At 39.6% G+C, this 16,603-nt stretch overlaps 2 protein-coding genes across 3 annotated transcripts in view; one reads left to right on the forward strand and one right to left on the reverse strand.

The window, feature by feature from the left end:
- The window catches only part of LOC123771636 (uncharacterized), a 67,321-nt gene extending 61,244 nt beyond the window's left edge, over positions 1-6,077 (reverse strand). The window contains exon 1 of the mRNA XM_069324396.1: positions 4,365-6,077. Coding sequence (XP_069180497.1) covers positions 4,365-4,427 — 63 coding nt within the window. The 5' untranslated portion in view covers positions 4,428-6,077. The remainder of the gene's footprint in view (positions 1-4,364) is intronic.
- A 39-nt stretch (positions 6,078-6,116) lies between these two features.
- LOC123771646 (UPF0047 protein YjbQ) overlaps positions 6,117-16,603 on the forward strand; it is a 43,808-nt gene continuing 33,321 nt past the window's right edge. For both annotated transcript variants that reach the window (XM_045764265.2, XM_045764274.2), the window contains exons 1-3: positions 6,117-6,496; positions 13,221-13,315; positions 13,967-14,008. In XM_045764265.2, coding sequence (XP_045620221.1) covers positions 6,322-6,496; positions 13,221-13,315; positions 13,967-14,008 — 312 coding nt within the window. In that variant the 5' untranslated portion in view covers positions 6,117-6,321. The remainder of the gene's footprint in view (positions 6,497-13,220; positions 13,316-13,966; positions 14,009-16,603) is intronic.

Raw genomic sequence — 16,603 nt, forward strand, 5'->3', positions numbered from 1 at the left:
TTATTGTCACCCCTCACTGAGAAAATATCCAGGCAGCCAGTTAACCTATGCAGTCAACCGCATGGTTCAATGAAAACGAAGCACTGAAATAGCTATATGACAACAAATGAGTCACTCAGAAATTAGGTGGAAATCCCCCATCCCTTAGATATATACCATCTTACCCTCATTCCAGAGCTGAAAGATTATGAACTGACACATCTGGTGAGGGGAAGGGTGGGAGATAATCAGGGAGCAACCGAGGTCCTACCAGAAATAGGCATTTCATTATATTCAACACTGGTTTTCTTGGTGGCTCCCTGAAGCAAACTAACAACAGAGAAGAAGGAAAACACATGACATACCAGGGGGAGGAGAGCAAAAACTACATTTATGAAGACTAGACACCAGAACAAGGAACCTGACCCAGGACAATCAGGTTGTCCTCAGCACAATGGGGACCAGGAACACTGACCAGATAACAAGCTGCCATGACCCAGTTAGACCTTCAAAACCCCCAAGCCTATCAGCATGTGACATGTTAGAAAACACTACAGACAAAGGAAAATACTTGTGATCATATCATCATGGTCCCAAGGCTGGCTAGATTTAATGACATTGCACACAACCTGGGATGAGCCTTGAAGAGGGAACAAAGGAAACTGGGTCAACAGTGAAATATCTATATATATATATAATATATATAATATATAATATATAATATATAATATAATATAACACACACTGCTGCAACAGGACACAATTAAAGGATGCAAACCTGGCCAAAGTAACAGATCAAGTATCAACTACTAAAAGACCCCCTCAGAAGCCAATCAATCAAAGGAGAAGGCTGCAAATGAAGAAACTGCCAACCAGGGCCAAAGGAACAGACATACCCCCCCTCTGGAAGAAAGCATGAAGCCTCCCCACCTGACAACCGAAGGCAAGGGCCAACAAAAAGAGCCTTAAGAAGTGTATTCCAGACCGAAGAAACAACTAAGAACTGAGGGAAAGAAAGAAATACCAAAACCCAGCCAAGAGACCAAGATGGCTCAGGAGGAACATGAGCCACCAGGAGGTGAAAGAAGGCATGAGCAAACTTGCAAAATGGCACCAACAAAATGTTGATGTTGAGTGGCTATGCCAAGGCTAACAATTAAAAGCAACTGTATTAGGAATAATATGCCAATCAACAAATAACCAAGACAAAAAGGACAAAAATCACTGGAACAGACACAGAGAAAAAAACATGATGAACAGAGACAAGGAGCAGAAAGGAGTGTCAAGAAACTTGATACTACTGTTGCCACAAAAGACACAGATCGGAAACCAACAGCTACCTGTGCCCCATGCAAATGTGACTTGCATCTGAAATTCCAGACACAGGCCAGATATCTATACATCTGGCATGCTGTATAGATAAACATATAAACCCCTAGTAAACCCCACAGCAAAAAAAACTAAATGCTCCCAACCCCAGGGGCCTCAAAGAGGAGTCAGACACTTGTACTATCCAGGGCACTGCACCTTATACAGTAGTATGGCCTATCAAGGGCAAACTCCCAAACTCACCAGAGAAGTCAGTGTCAGAGCAATGCAAAAACAGGTGATTATGGAGCTACCCTAAACACATGCCACTCGAGGTGAAGAATAAGCCAAACCCACACAATGATTAGAGGCTTGAAAAATATGCTTGTGAAGCAAATACAAAAGTCAGAAACAACACACAAAGACATGGTCCCCACAGGACTGTCCAAAGGATGGCCTACACTTTCTGTTTAATTATTGTTATCTTAAAAAGAGGTGGGATTCGGTGGGGCCAAATTCAAGGACATCATCTCTGGACTGAGGCTAAGATGGCATGGAAGCCAGGAGCTCCCAGGGTGCTGCCACCTGTTGGTGGCCAGCCATATTTAAGGGAGATTTTACCAAGTTCTAAGTGAATTATTTGCAGTCATATAGCTATTTCAGTGCTTCATTTTCTTTGAACCTTGCAGTTGTTTGTATTGTCTCACTGCCTTTCTGGACGTTTTGTTGATGAGGGTGATTGTAACAATTTCCCGCTCCCTATGCCTCTGTGAGGAGGATGGGTGGGTGGCCAGGTTCTGACTCTGGTCCCTGATAGACCTTAAAGGACTACTGTACTAAGGCTGATGTAACTCTAATGGGGGAAACTAGCTCAGCGGGCTAGCTTCATTGAATTACTGTTCAGCCCATCCAGAAAATACATTAATTCGGGTTTGAATGTTACAATTTTCTTTTTTAAAAAGTACTTTTTAGCTAACCTATTGACCAACCATAAATGCTTCATAAAGTACCAGTTGCTAATTAGTGTGGTTTAATTTTTAAGTCATATAGAAAATTTGAACAAATAAAATTACAGTAATTTTTATTAATAACAGTGATAGTGAAAATCAAATAAATATTGCTCCCACTTCTAACAAAACTCTTTTCTTAAACTTAAATTTTTTTTGTCTCATAAAAACTATTGTATGTCTATTGATGTTAAATTAAACTATGACAGTTTTAGTGAACAAGAATTTAAACACTATCTCCATCATGCTATAAATTTTTTCCATTTGCAAATTACTGTCATTTATTGTAATGCAGAAGGTTTTAACAGTTTTATTTAAATGTAATTAAACTTAATGTGCAGCTTATGCCAGATGTAAAAAAAACATGATTTTTTCTTCTGCAGTATGTATGGCTACAGAGGTGTCTAAAAAAAATAGATATCAATACAGTACTGTACTGTACTGTAATTTATTGGTGCATACAATGTCTAATTGGTAATAATATCTCCAAGCACTGCTAATTTTCTTTCAATTTCTTCAAGGTTGGTTAAAAAAAAATAATTTTTTTTTTGTCTTAAAACCCAACCTGTCCAAGTTGGGACAGGTTGAGTTTTATGTATTTAATCAATAAATAACAAAATTCAAATTTAAATTTAAATAGAAATAACTAAGTTGTCCCATATGAAGAAAAAATATGTTTTCTAAACCAACCTGGGTTTTTTAAACTAAAAACCCAGCCTGGGCAGGTAAGTGGGACCTGGATAATGAATATCACTAGATGAAGACAGGCTAAATTAGGTATGTATTGCTAGGAATCTGACTCACTGTTAAAATCAAATCAAATTTAATTAAATTAAAATCAATTCTAAGTATTTTATAATAGTTTTCATGATAAATGCACAGGTCACATTGTATGTTACATTTTTCTGTATCCAAGCTCTTTCTTCACACAGCAGTGTGTAGACTCCTAATATATTTTATGCGTTGCCTTGCACCAGAATGGTCCCACGTTTGATTCCTGGGCAGGACAAGAAGGTTGATAAATTATTTACACCTTATGCACCTGTTCACCTAGCAGTATAAGGACTTGTGAGTATGGCAACTGTTGTGGGTTATATATTAGAATAGGTTAGTAGCTGACCTAGGAAGAACATGTTAATGCCTGACAAGCTTTCTGTTTCTGACAATAGAAAACCAACACCAGTCATTATGGAAAAGATGCATATATAGTACATGTAAAAATCCCACAGTGGTAGCCTAAAGCAAATACACTATCACTGGTCAATTAATGCTTCATCAATCATGATGTATATAGTTACACTAAAGATAATAAATGTTTATATACAAAAAATGGAAGATAGAGTTCAAGGCCCAGGAAGGCTCTCGAAGAACAAATACTTCGATGATACTTCATCGTTCAAAAGAACGATGATAATAATTCATTGTGTCGGGGACAGGAAGCCAGAGTATTCATACACGTTAAACTTGTATTGAGGTTCCACCCCCTCCCCTCAGGTCGAATTACTGACACTGCCCAGGATGCAACCCCACAACAAGCTAATTAACTCCTGGGGCACCTACTTACTGCTAGGTAAACAGGCCTATGAGGTGATTGGAAGTGTGCCCTACAATTTCTGACCCACCCGGGATTCAAACCTGGAATTCTGGATTGTACATCAAGAACGAACCCGACTGTAATACCAGGACTTTCAAATGATAGGATGTCACAATGAAAATTTAAAAAAAAAAAAAAAATTGGATCAAGATGGAAACCAAATTTGTAAAGAATGATTTGTTGAAATGCTAAAGGAGCACCTGAAAAATCTCTTCCCAACTAACCTTTCCAGGTGGCAGCTTGTAATGCAGAGAGCAAATTAACACTAAAAACCTAACCTATTTTATATATACTGTATACAGTACAGTACTACTATATTAGAACTAGGGTCAGATTTCATTCAATGCTATTTTTTGGCCACCAATTTGGCCAATGAACAACAACTTGAGTAATTGCTTAGTTGAAGGGATTCACATGTTATTAATCCACTATATACCGTAAATACTCATTCTTCAATTTATAAAAATATATCTTACCTTTTTGGCAAGATACTCTCGAACCAGAGAAGCGCTCAACATTTCAATGGCACTTCGATCCATGGTGTGATTAGTATTATACTAGACTATGTTAGGTCAAGATTCTTTAATGTGTGCATTTTACATGTATTCTGTTCCACTGATCACACAACGTATCACAGACTTGACAGTGTTCATAGAACTCCTCTTGCTCTTTGCAAAACATGCAGATTATGAGACAAAGTTAGCAGGAGGGCAAGAGGGAGGTGAGCGGCAAAGTCATTAGTGAGAGAAGTGGAGAGTTCAGGAGTTAGATCAAAAGTGAGGGCATAACATGAGAGGTCCAGAGGTCAGGTTAGCAGCAAGAGCAAAGATGAGCTCAGCTCTCAGGGGAGAAGAGACAGCAAGTTTGGGCATGATGCGAGATTGAAAGGTGGGGATGACTTGAGTGGACTTACTCAAAATGCCATGAATGTTAAATAAATAAATAGTTTATTAAGGTAAAAGTACATACATACAAAATGAGTAAGAAACAGAATGTTGGATTTCTAGATAGAGCTAGTATATACTATGCTTAAAGCCACTAATACAGTGTTTCAGGAGTGGCTCTGCAAGAATGTGGCATTTAATCACCAACATATGTACTTTCACAACCTATTATACCTTATATATACAGCACTGTATATAATTACAAATACAAATAAAAACTAGAGGTAGTTCCCGGTGGGAGGTGAAACCTGGCAAGTATCCGACTTCAGAAAACAAGAAGTCAGAGGTGGAATGTTAAGAGATGCAGGTGAGTGAGACCAAATAGAAGAGTATTGAAATCAGAGGTGAAAGCCTGTGAGGTCAGAGGGAAGGCAATGCAAGGACTGCTGGCAAGCCAGAGGAACTGACATCATCTTCAAGAGAAAACCAGATGGTTTTCTTCAAGAAGTGTTGGACCAACTGGGCTGTGGTGCATATGTGGGCCTGCGGGCCACTTCAAACAACAGCCTGTTGGACCAAACTCTCACAAGTCAAGCCTGGCCTCGGGCTAGGCTTGGGGAGTAGAACAATTCCCAGAACCCCATCAAGCAGGTATGAAGCAAGGTCAGATGTCAGGGTGACCAAGGTCAGGAGGGGAGGGTTGCAAAGAGAGAGTGATGTGTGAGGTCAGATGGAAGATGAGGGATGAGGACACATTAGAGGGGAGGCAAGGTCACATGTAAAGAGTGAGGGCATGACATGTCAGGTCAGAGTGGAAGTGACAGAAGTAGAGCAAGGGCATGATCTGTCAGGTCAGAGTGGAGGTGACAGGAGAGCGAAGCCATTACCTGTCAGGTCAGAGAGGGAGGTGACAGGAGAATGAGGGCGTGACCTGTGAGGTCAGGTGACAGGAGGAGAGCGAGGGCGTGACCTGTGAGGTCAGGTGACAGGAGGAGAGCGAGGGCGTGACCTGCCAGGTCAGGTGACAGGAGGAGAGCGAGGGCGTGACCTGTGAGGTCAGGTGACAGGAGGAGAGCGAGGGCGTGACCTGTGAGGTCAGGTGACAGGAGGAGAGCGAGGGCGTGACCTGTGAGGTCAGGTGACAGGAGGAGAGCGAGGGCGTGACCTGTGAGGTCAGGTGACAGGAGGAGAGCGAGGGCGTGACCTGTGAGGTCAGGTGACAGGAGGAGAGCGAGGGCGTGACCTGGGAGGTCAGGTGACAGGAGGAGAGCGAGGGCGTGACCTGTCACTAGCGGGTGTTGGTAAACACTGGCGGCGGCGGCGGCGCTTGTCGGGCCTCACTCGTCGCCGCCGCCGCCATCTGTCGGGAGATCACTTTCCTTAATCCTCCATCTTTAATGTTTTACGCTTTATCTTCCCCCGTGTCGTGTCGCCCGTGGCCGCCGCAGTGCCCCGACGCTGGGATTGTGTGGGGCGTGGGCGGTGTGGGCGTGTGTGGCGGGCGTGTGAGGGCGGCGCGAGGCGGGGTGCCCTAGACCGTCTGCTGTCAATGGTCATAGCAAACATGGCTTCCTCCAGCAGAGGAATACAAATCGGATCTGCGTGGTTCCAGAGAAAAATCAAGCTCCGGCCGCAGCACAGAGGGATCCACCTGGTGACAGACGAAGTCCTGAAGGAGATCCCCGAACTCAGGCAATTTTCCGTAGGGTTACTACACGTACAGAGTGAGTAGAGCAGAGGGCGGGTGGCGGCATGCCTGGGCCAGCCACGCCAGGCCTGTCGTCTGCAGTTTGTACAATTATCTTCCCACTGGGCTCTATAACACGCTCTATTTCTGTAGGAGGCACACATGTGCCTCTTGTCGTACTGTCGGGGTCAGTGCTAGCTCTTCTGTCCACCTGTGGACACTTGGTTTTTGACAGCTGATTGTTCAGGGAAGATCTCTGGCCACTTGAAGGAATATGAATTTAGGCATTAGTCAGACGGCTGTATTATATTGGTGACTTGCTTGCCTAAATACACTTATCAGTTACTTGTTAAATAAAAAATGCTGACCTAGAACCTCTATAGAAACTCAATTTAGTATGTCAAAGTTGACATACTGTAATATTTGAAAAGTATTTGATACTTTTATTAGTTCATAATTAGTAATACCAAACTTCTACCGTATGCAAACATAACATAGTTTAGGCCTAACCTACCTAACATGTTAAGTAAACATTTAGCTAGTGGAAAAGGGTTAATTGTAAAAAAAAATACATAATCTTCATTCTGGGCCCATTAATACATGCATGTGCTATGTATAGAATTTTGTACACAAAGCCTTGTAGAAACTGAATGGGCTATAGGCAAAGTGTACTCTGGCAGTTCAACAAAGCTTGTTTTCTAATTGTCATGCCCTTTATATGATAACCAAACCACACATCAGAAAATGGAGAAATGACGATGTTTCAATCCAGCTTCCTGCACCATTGTTGAGTCACAATGAAAGACTTGATTAATGATCCTGGACGGAACAAAATGTCGTCATTTCTTCATCTTCTGATGTGTGGTTTGGTCATCATATCTTCAGCCAGGTTATTGTGACTCGTCATCTGCATACACTATATTATTAGGTTAGGAAGTATTAAACTTGGTTGGGGTAGGTCAAGTAGGTTTTGGTTAAGTTAGGATTGGTAGGATTAGGTAAGCTTTGAAGTCTTGTATGCGATGGGACTTGTGTCCAGCTGAATAATTGCCTATCCCAGTGCAGAGCTTTATGCTTTCCCTAAACAAAAGTGTTTCATAGTACCCAGTTTAAAGGTTCAAATCCTCATACCTCCTTCTGATTTTCTCAGTGCAAAGAGGTGTTTCATGTGCAACAAAGGCATTTTGTACACAAACAACAAAGCTCTCTTATTTAAATAAATTTCAAAGAACTAGTTAAATATAAAACTGCTAAAATAGAGCATGTTTTGATACTTAACATGTTTTAACTACCTGGTACTTTTTTTAATTTTATACATGACAACATAATAAAATACAGTACAAGTGCATTTTCGTGATAACTCTGAAACTCTTATTAGAGAAGAGAGGCAGAAGTTTCAATATGTCAGCTTGCAGTGCAACTAAGAATTCAGACGTTCGAACACACAAGAGATGCGGCTAGTCTGTGCATCTCACAAAATCCACATGATGGATACTTGCAACTTCCTTCCTCAAGAATATCACATTGAACAGTACTGTACACGCAACATGTCACAATTAAAAATATGTTCCCTTTTCACAGAGCAGTTTTGATGATAGTCTCATCCAAAATATTCCAAATTTTGAAATTGTTTTGGCAACAAAGTGACAACCAAAACAATCTGAAACAATTGAAACATCTCATAAATGAATAGCAATTAGCACAAAATGGTATCCAATCAATTTTTAACATACACTGCTCCGGATAACTGTTCAGAAAAATTGTAGTTTTAGCTTAGAATTATATTCACCTGTGTAAAAATAAACTTTGATGTACTGTATTACTGTACCTGAAATTTTACCATTACTGTACAGTACATCTAAATTAGGCTGAAACCACTGACTGATGTATGGTACATAATCTTTTAGTCTATGCTGGTAGTATAGCCAAAATGTTTACAGTACTGTATATACAAATTAATAAAATCCTGTTTTTGAATTTAAGTGGTTAAACAACTTAAGTTTAATGACTTCTGTATACAGTATATTAATTTAACAGGAAAATATATATTGGTGCAATCCTGCCATCGTTATCCAAAGATTTTCTCATGTGATAGTACAATACTGTACAATATTTTCAGTGATTATAACGGGCAGTTATATAACATTATTAAAGTACTGTATGTGGTTAGGTTCAGCTAGATAAGAATATTTCTTAAAATCTTCAGATAGTATTTAGTGGGCTCTTTATTCATCCCATGTACAATACTGTAATGTTTTCTGCATGTACAGTACAATTGATCTGGCTTGTAAGTACTGCTGGACACATCATTCATTGATTGGTCCTGCAACACTGGTTTATGTTCTTGAGACACAACCAAGGGATCCAGGTTCAATCCCAGCAGAAGGACAGAAGCGTTTCATTGTTTCTTTTCACCTGATGCCTCTGTTCATTTAGCAGTAAATGGGTATCCTGGTGTTAAGCAACTGTTGTGGGTTGCATCCTACAGTAAATAGGCCCCTATGACTTGGGGGTAACTGTTGAGGGTTGTTGGAAGGTCAGTAGTTGGCCTAGACCCTAGGGAGGCTTCGATAAGTCTAAGTACAGGTAAACCTTGTTTAATGTCACCCCGATTAATGTCCTTTTGTTTTCATGTTATGAGAAAAGTTAAATAAATAAATTTCAACCTTTTATGGCATCAGACAGCCAGTATTCTTATGTTTCCCCAATGTAAGATAGAGAAAACGATGTGGAAAACCTGTGGTATGTATAGCAATGTACTGAATGTGAGGACTAACTTAAACATTATCTATGAACACTGTATTTAGACTAAAAACAAAACAGCTTGGTTTTATTTCACATCATTGCAGTTAAAGTCTCAGTTTTCAGGAACTTAACCCCAATGTTAAACAAGGTTCACCTGTGCTGTCTGTACTTGGTTATCTGAATTACTGTGTATTTGGCACACCCCCATTTGAGTTAACCGAACATCAGAGTTACCTATCCTTTTACAGGGAATGTCCAAAAATTAACAAATTAAAATATATATGGGTTTCTCATTTGGCAAAAAATGCAGTAACTCGAATTTCTATTCAATTTGAGAAGGCAAGCACTCGAACTTGAATTTATATGGGTTTCTCATTTGTATAATCTTGTAACCCAGATTCCTGTTCGGGTTAAGAGGTCAAAAAAGGTACAAGGCTCGAATGTGAATTCATCCGTATTACTCGGAGATTTGGGTTATCGAAATCTATATTGCCAAGCTCTTAAAGTATGTATAGGCTTTTAATCCCGACAACAGGAATTACTGTATATATTTTTCTCCATTTATTTGCTTGGCCTCGGACCAGAATTTTTGCATTCATTCATGCACACTTACATAAAGCATGCAGCAAATGTTATTTATATAAACTGTTAGTTTATTTTTATTGCTTTGTATTTTAATATTTAGCAAATGCTTATGATGGATTTTGTATAAATTGCAACAACTTTTAAGTTACAAGTATACTTTCTGTATGCTCACAATGTGTTGGTTTTTTATATGCTGCATTCTGAAACATTACTGTATACATGCATTTTATATGTTACTGTTCAGTAATTTATTGTGCCTTTCGGTACTAAATTAATCATAGTACATCTTTTTTATTTGGCAGAAGTTTATTCTCGTGTATATCTTTGTCTTCATTTTTTACTTTTTTGTTCTCTTGTGTTATCACTGTTCAAGCATGAAACATCAGTTGTTAACACTTTCATCCGGCGGCTACACAGTTTGCGTCCATTGATAATCTTACTGATGTCCGGCGGGGATACATTTTGCTTCAAAAATTAAAATATTTATTAAAATTACATTTATTGTTCGATTATTATATGACTAGTTTTATAGTGCGTGCCTGTAGATTGCGAACAATTCTATATCATAATGAACGACGTAACACGAGAATTGAGGTCTGAACGCCATAACACGACAATTGAGGTCTGAACGACGTAACGCGACAATTGAGGTCAGAACGCTGGAAAGATTGTGTGGGGATGAGAGTTCATAATTAAAATATTTCTTAAAATTCCATTTATTGTTCGGTTATTATGGAACTACCAGTAGTTTTAAAATGTGCGCCTTTATATTGCAAACAATTTGATACCAAAATGAACGACATAACATGAAAATCAAAGGTAGGGAGCCAGTCGGCCGAGCGGACAGCACGCTGGACTTGTGATCCTGTGGTCCTGGGTTCGATCCCAGGCGCTGGCGAGAAACAATGGGCAGAGTTTCTTTCACCCTATGCCCCTGTTACCTAGCAGTAAAATAGGTACCTGGGGTGTTAGTCAGCTGTCACGGGCTGCTTCCTGGGGGTGGAGGCCTGGTCGAGGATCGGGCCGCGGGGACACTAAAAAGCCCCGAAATCATCTCAAGAAAACCTCAAGATAGATGGGTAACGCTCGACTGATTTTTGGGTTTGGTACAGGTGGCACGCCAGGCTTTTTGACCTTGTATGCATATATCCATTTAGGGAATTCTATTACGAACAATTTGATACCAAAATGAACGAAGTTCCACAAGAATTGAGGTGAGAAAGCTGAAAAAGAGTATACACATTTTAGAGTGGGCTCACGGGAAATGCTTGGCCCACCTTGGGGTGGGCTGGGGCGCACATGCCAGGGACGCGAAAGTGTTAAAGTGTAGGTGTGTCATATTTTCTGTACTCTTTCAGTATTGCTTACCATTGGCATTATTTCTTACTCAACTTTTAAATTATAACTTTTAACATTTAAACTTACAACAGTTTGATAAGGCTGTTTATTAACATTTGTATCATTGCTAAATAGTATTACAGTATGAAAATTGTAATTACTTGTATACTATATTTCTTTTATTTGATCTATTGTGTGTAGTACTTTATATTTTTCTTGTCATACCAGTAATTATATACTTGTCATGCTGCAGCAGCAATGCCATTGTTTTTACATATAATGCAAAGCATTCTGGAGCAAATAAAAATAAAAATGGTCTTTGCCCATGTCAAAAATTTTACTCGACACATGATCGTGAAAATTTTTCCATTTATGATACCAGTGTTGGCACTTTATGCTTTAATGATAGACACTGCTTTGTAATTTCTTTCAATTTTTTTTTTTTTTTCAACTACTGAGGTATGCAAATTACTGTGCTGTTAACACTTTCGCGCACCCCGCGCGCCACCCCTCAACAGGGCGATATGGGCCCCAGCGTGTCACGGAAGCGCGCGTCAATTCCGAAAAGTGTATACTCTCTTCAACTTTGTCACCTCAATTTTCGTTCTACGAGATTAAATTTGGTATCATTGTGTTCGCAATAAAATTCTCTACAGCACTAAATGCATATAAACTCCAAAAGCCCGGCTAATTACCCGCAGCAAGCAGAGAAAGTGCGAACGAGTTACCCGGGAGCTCGCAAACGGGATAAAATGTTTTCACTCTAGTCACCTCAATTTTTGTCCTAGGTCTTTCATTTTGGTCTCAATGGGTTCGTAATAGAATTCTCTAGAGGAATATTAGCATATAAAATAAAAAACCAGGTCACGCTCCAACCGCCGACGAGTTGAAGACGGGCCACGCGTTAGCCGTGAGTGAGCGCTCAGACGCCTTCCCGCTACACTCCCAATTCCCGCCCACATATGTTTAGTATTATTTCCTGGTGGTAATCTCAATTTTCGTGTTACAGTGCTCATTTAGGTATGAAAATGTTCCTAATAGAATTCTTCAGATGGATATGTGCATATAAGGGCCAATTGAAGAACGTGCACGAGTGGCAATCTCGACCTCAGACTCCTCACTGTCCTCACTTTCATCACTATCAAAATCCTCATCGGCCGTCTCTGTTTCTAAATGTTCACTACTTGCGTCAGTATCAATACCAACATCAGTTTCATCACTAGATGACCCAGACAAATCGTCAAATACAGCCTGAAACTTAGAGGGAGTTAGTCTCACATGCTTGTACTTCTCCTGTACACTACTCAGCTTCTGCTTTTCACGCCTTTCTTTCGCAATTTTCTTCCTGGAAGGGCCTTGTTCATGATCACTATCCATCGTGGAGTAAGCGTAGATAGTTTCTGAAGCCGCAGTAAGAAATATAGCCACGGAAAATAGCCGAAATGTTCACACGTTTGAGACGCGAGGGGAGGCGACACTGGTCACAACAGTGGAGCGAAAACAATGGGCTGACGGCGTGTGCCGCGCCGCCTGCGGGCCACTAGGCGCAACAAAGAAAATGGGAAGACATCGGCGCGCATTTTAAAACCAGTCCCCAAAAAATCGGATAAAAACCTGATTTTTGGCGAATTTTTAAAGTGGATGACGCAATGCTGCGTCATCCCCGGCATTACCGCCAGTAAACAGATGACGCAATGCTACGTCATCCCCGAGCGAAAGTGTTAATGATCCATATGGAGAATCTTGGGGCTCATGTGATCTGGCATTAGACTATCAATTGGAATTAATTCAGAAGATACTGAATCAACAATTAGTTCAGTTGTTATTTTCTATCTACACAAAGTTGTACAATGATTTGTTACTTAATAAAGAATATTATTACTCTATATTTGACTGTTCAGTACTGAATAAATGCTTTGCCATGGAAGTTTTGATTTACCAATTTTGTTGTACTATACTATACTATATTGCATTCCATATCGAAGTGCAGGATTTTCACACAATTTTTACTCTCTCCATTATTATATTATATTCCCCCATTAACCTATTATGCTTTGATTACATGCAAATAATTTGTATGATGTTTCTTACAGTCCTCCACACATCAGCCAGTTTAGCGCTGAATGAAAACTGGGACCCATACGTCCGAGATGACATGGAGATGATGCTCAACAAAATAGTGCCTGAGGTATGCGGTGTCATCCTGCCTACTATTTAAGGAGCAACTTATAGCAAAGCCTTGTCAATCTCACCTTTAAATTTGGAGACAAAAAAAGTAATTGTAAAGAGCCTGTGTTGCAAGATAACATTTGATTTCCCTACGGACTTTGAAATGTGGTTTGATTGACACGGTGTGAATGCACTTGAGATATTGTATATTGAAGTTGCATTCTCCTAGTGTAGCCATTGTTAGAATTAGGCTTGATAATTACTAAAAATTATACAAATTTTATTTCCCCATAGACTGGAGCTCTCCTTGATTAGAGTTTCTAGCTGAGCAGAAGCCGCATAGCAAGTGTATTATTCTCTTACTTTTAGACTCTCCGCCGGACTAATAAGTCCTGAAGAACTCATGTTGATGGTAAATCCTCATCGCCAAAAGCAAATTCCAACCTAGTATTATTTGTCTGTATTTATGAATGGTTATGCTACTTGTTTAGATTAGACTTGCATGAAATAGACTAATTTTGCAAGGGTGCAATATTTACCCTTTTCCTTTGATTTATGTTGTTGAAGAGTTTTTGCATAGAGCAGTTTTCCCTCCCTCCTCCACCACAGCCACCTGTCATAGAGTTTTGGTTTGGTTTATTTTTTAACATAGATTTCCATTTTTTTCCAGGGGATGCCTTACCGACATTCCTGTGAAGGCCCCGATGATATGGTAAATTGTTTTTCAAATTTTGCACATCATCACATTAGCCATCCACTAAATTTTTTTCCTGTTTAACATTTATGTAATAAACAAGGGGGCTACATTTTACCCAATCATATATATGTGTATATTTATATATATATAATATATACATTGTATATTTTTCATCTAGAATTATCTTATCCCACATTGTTAGTTCCATACAGGCTAACTGAAATTCTTTCATTGTCATGCAAAGGAAATGCCTTCATGAGAATTGTAGAGTTTTGCCAAAGCATCGAGTTTGGGACGTGCAGTTCTGGCATAATTATTTTGAACTTGTATTCCTACTGGTGTATCTGTGAGAAAAAGACTTAAATGCATTTTGCAAAAATCTGATTATCATTATTTGAATTTAATTTATTTGAATTCCTTGATGAATTTTTGGTTGTTACTTAAGGGCGATTATTTTTCCTCTCCTTTTTTTCTTTTTCTTTCATTATTTTGTCACAACGAAGTGTACCAAAATGTATGCACAAAAGCAAAGTATTCTTTGCAATCAAGGCAGACGTTTAAAAGATCTCATTATACAAAATTTGAGTACAGTACATTGTCTTAAATGTAGCGTAATCTAATAAAGGTTTGTCTCACAGAAAGCAGGCATTGAAAACTGTTATTAGCTTCACTTACTGTTGGAGCAATATGTCCACATCATTAGTAGGTAATCTTTGTGCGTACTTCGTTTCGTAGCTCGGCATATCTAATTTTAAATTTCCAGACAAGGCATTTGATAAATCTCCCATATGAGTTGTTGTTTTACACTATAAGGTGAACGCAAACAAAACTGAGTATTTTAAACTGGCTATAATAATTTGTTGTAATTTGTGCCTTTGATGGCTCTTGGAATTTTATCAATTTTCAAATCTTTTATTTTCTTTACAAAAACCATTTCAGTGAATTTAGATTTTTTTTAATTGTTTTTGATACATAACCTGTATAAACTTTTTTTTCAACAAATTCATAATATCCCTGACGATGTTTGTCATCAAAACATTAGTCAATAATATTTTAATAAACTTTTATGCTACATTCTTTTGCAATATTGCTATATTCATCAATGATATAAGAGCCAAGGAGAGGCATGTAATATTTCCTGTTATTTGTGCATCAGATATGTTTTACTACTAAGGGAAAAAAGTCTTAATTCCAGCATATGTATGTTCTATTTCAAATAAGTTTATTGCGATAATGAAGTACATACCAAAAGGATAGAGTAGCTTCGGCTATTTCTACCCTTCATTTGTATGTATGACCGGTCGGCCGAGCGGACAGCACGCTGGACTTGTGATCCTGTGGTCCCGGGTTCGATCCCGGGCGCCGGCGAGAAACAATGGGCAGAGTTTCTTTCACCCTATGCCCCTGTTACCTAGCAGTAAAATAGGTACCTGGGTGTTAGTCAGCTGTCACGGGCTGCTTGCTGGGGGTGGAGGCCTGGTCGAGGACCGGGCCGCGGGGACACTAAAAAAGCCCCGAAATCATCTCAAGATAACCTCAAGAAGATGACTGCAAACACTGCAGTGAGGGGTAGTGTGACCCCTCCGAGACAAACTGGGATGATGAGTGGAGTGTGACCCCCAGGGCAAGCTGGGATGATGAATGGAGTGTGGCTCCCAGAACAAGCTGGGATGATTAGCAGTGTGTGGCCCCCAGGACAAGCAGGGATGATGAGTGGAGCATGGCTCCCACGACAAGCTGGGATGATTAGCAGTGTGTGGCTTCCAGGACAAGCTGGGATGATGAGTGGAGTGTGGTCCCCAAAACAAGTTGGGATGATGAGTGGAGTGTAACCCCCCAGGACAAGATGGGATGATGAATGGAGTGTTACCCCCCCCCCCAAGGACAAGCTGGGATGATGAATGGAGCATGCCCCCCAGGACAAGCTGGGATGATGAATGGAGCATGGCTCCCAGGATAAGCTGGGATGATGAATGGAGCATGGTCAAAGGATAGAATAAATTTAAATACTGTATTAATGAACAATTTTCCACAAGTTTATTTTCTAAAGGAACACGAGGTGTATTATCACGAGGTGTAGCTGCATGAAACCGTGACTGTGTTCTGTGAGTGTCTGCCTCACTCTGTGAAACATCATAACCAGCATTTTTTCCGTACGGGTATCTGAACCCTGTACATAGTCTTTATCACAGCCCGGATCTTCCATGACACTGTGATCACAAAATAATTTTGTTATTTCTTTATAATTGAGTGATACAGTGAGCACGAGCTGTACAATGGTGCTGTTTGGGTCATTTCATAAGTTTGGTATAATGGCATTGTGTAAGTTTATGCATGCAACTGTTTTCTTGTTCGAAATTTGGATATTATTATGAAAAGAATATGGTTTCTCCTCGTTAGAAGATAAGTCAAATAATAGAAAACCACAAAACAGTGTAGGGGCACAACAAAAGCAGAATTAATTGTTGGTTAAATTTTATGAGTAAAATTCATAGAATTCTTTAGTGGTGCATATGATTATTTGTTGAATTTATGAGTGTATTCTATGCACTGGGAATACTTAAAGCTTGGTATCGAGTTACTTTATAAAACAAACAAAAAATCTGGGAT

Source organism: Procambarus clarkii, chromosome 14 (assembly GCF_040958095.1).
Source record: "Procambarus clarkii isolate CNS0578487 chromosome 14, FALCON_Pclarkii_2.0, whole genome shotgun sequence".
Lineage (NCBI taxonomy): Eukaryota > Metazoa > Arthropoda > Malacostraca > Decapoda > Cambaridae > Procambarus > Procambarus clarkii.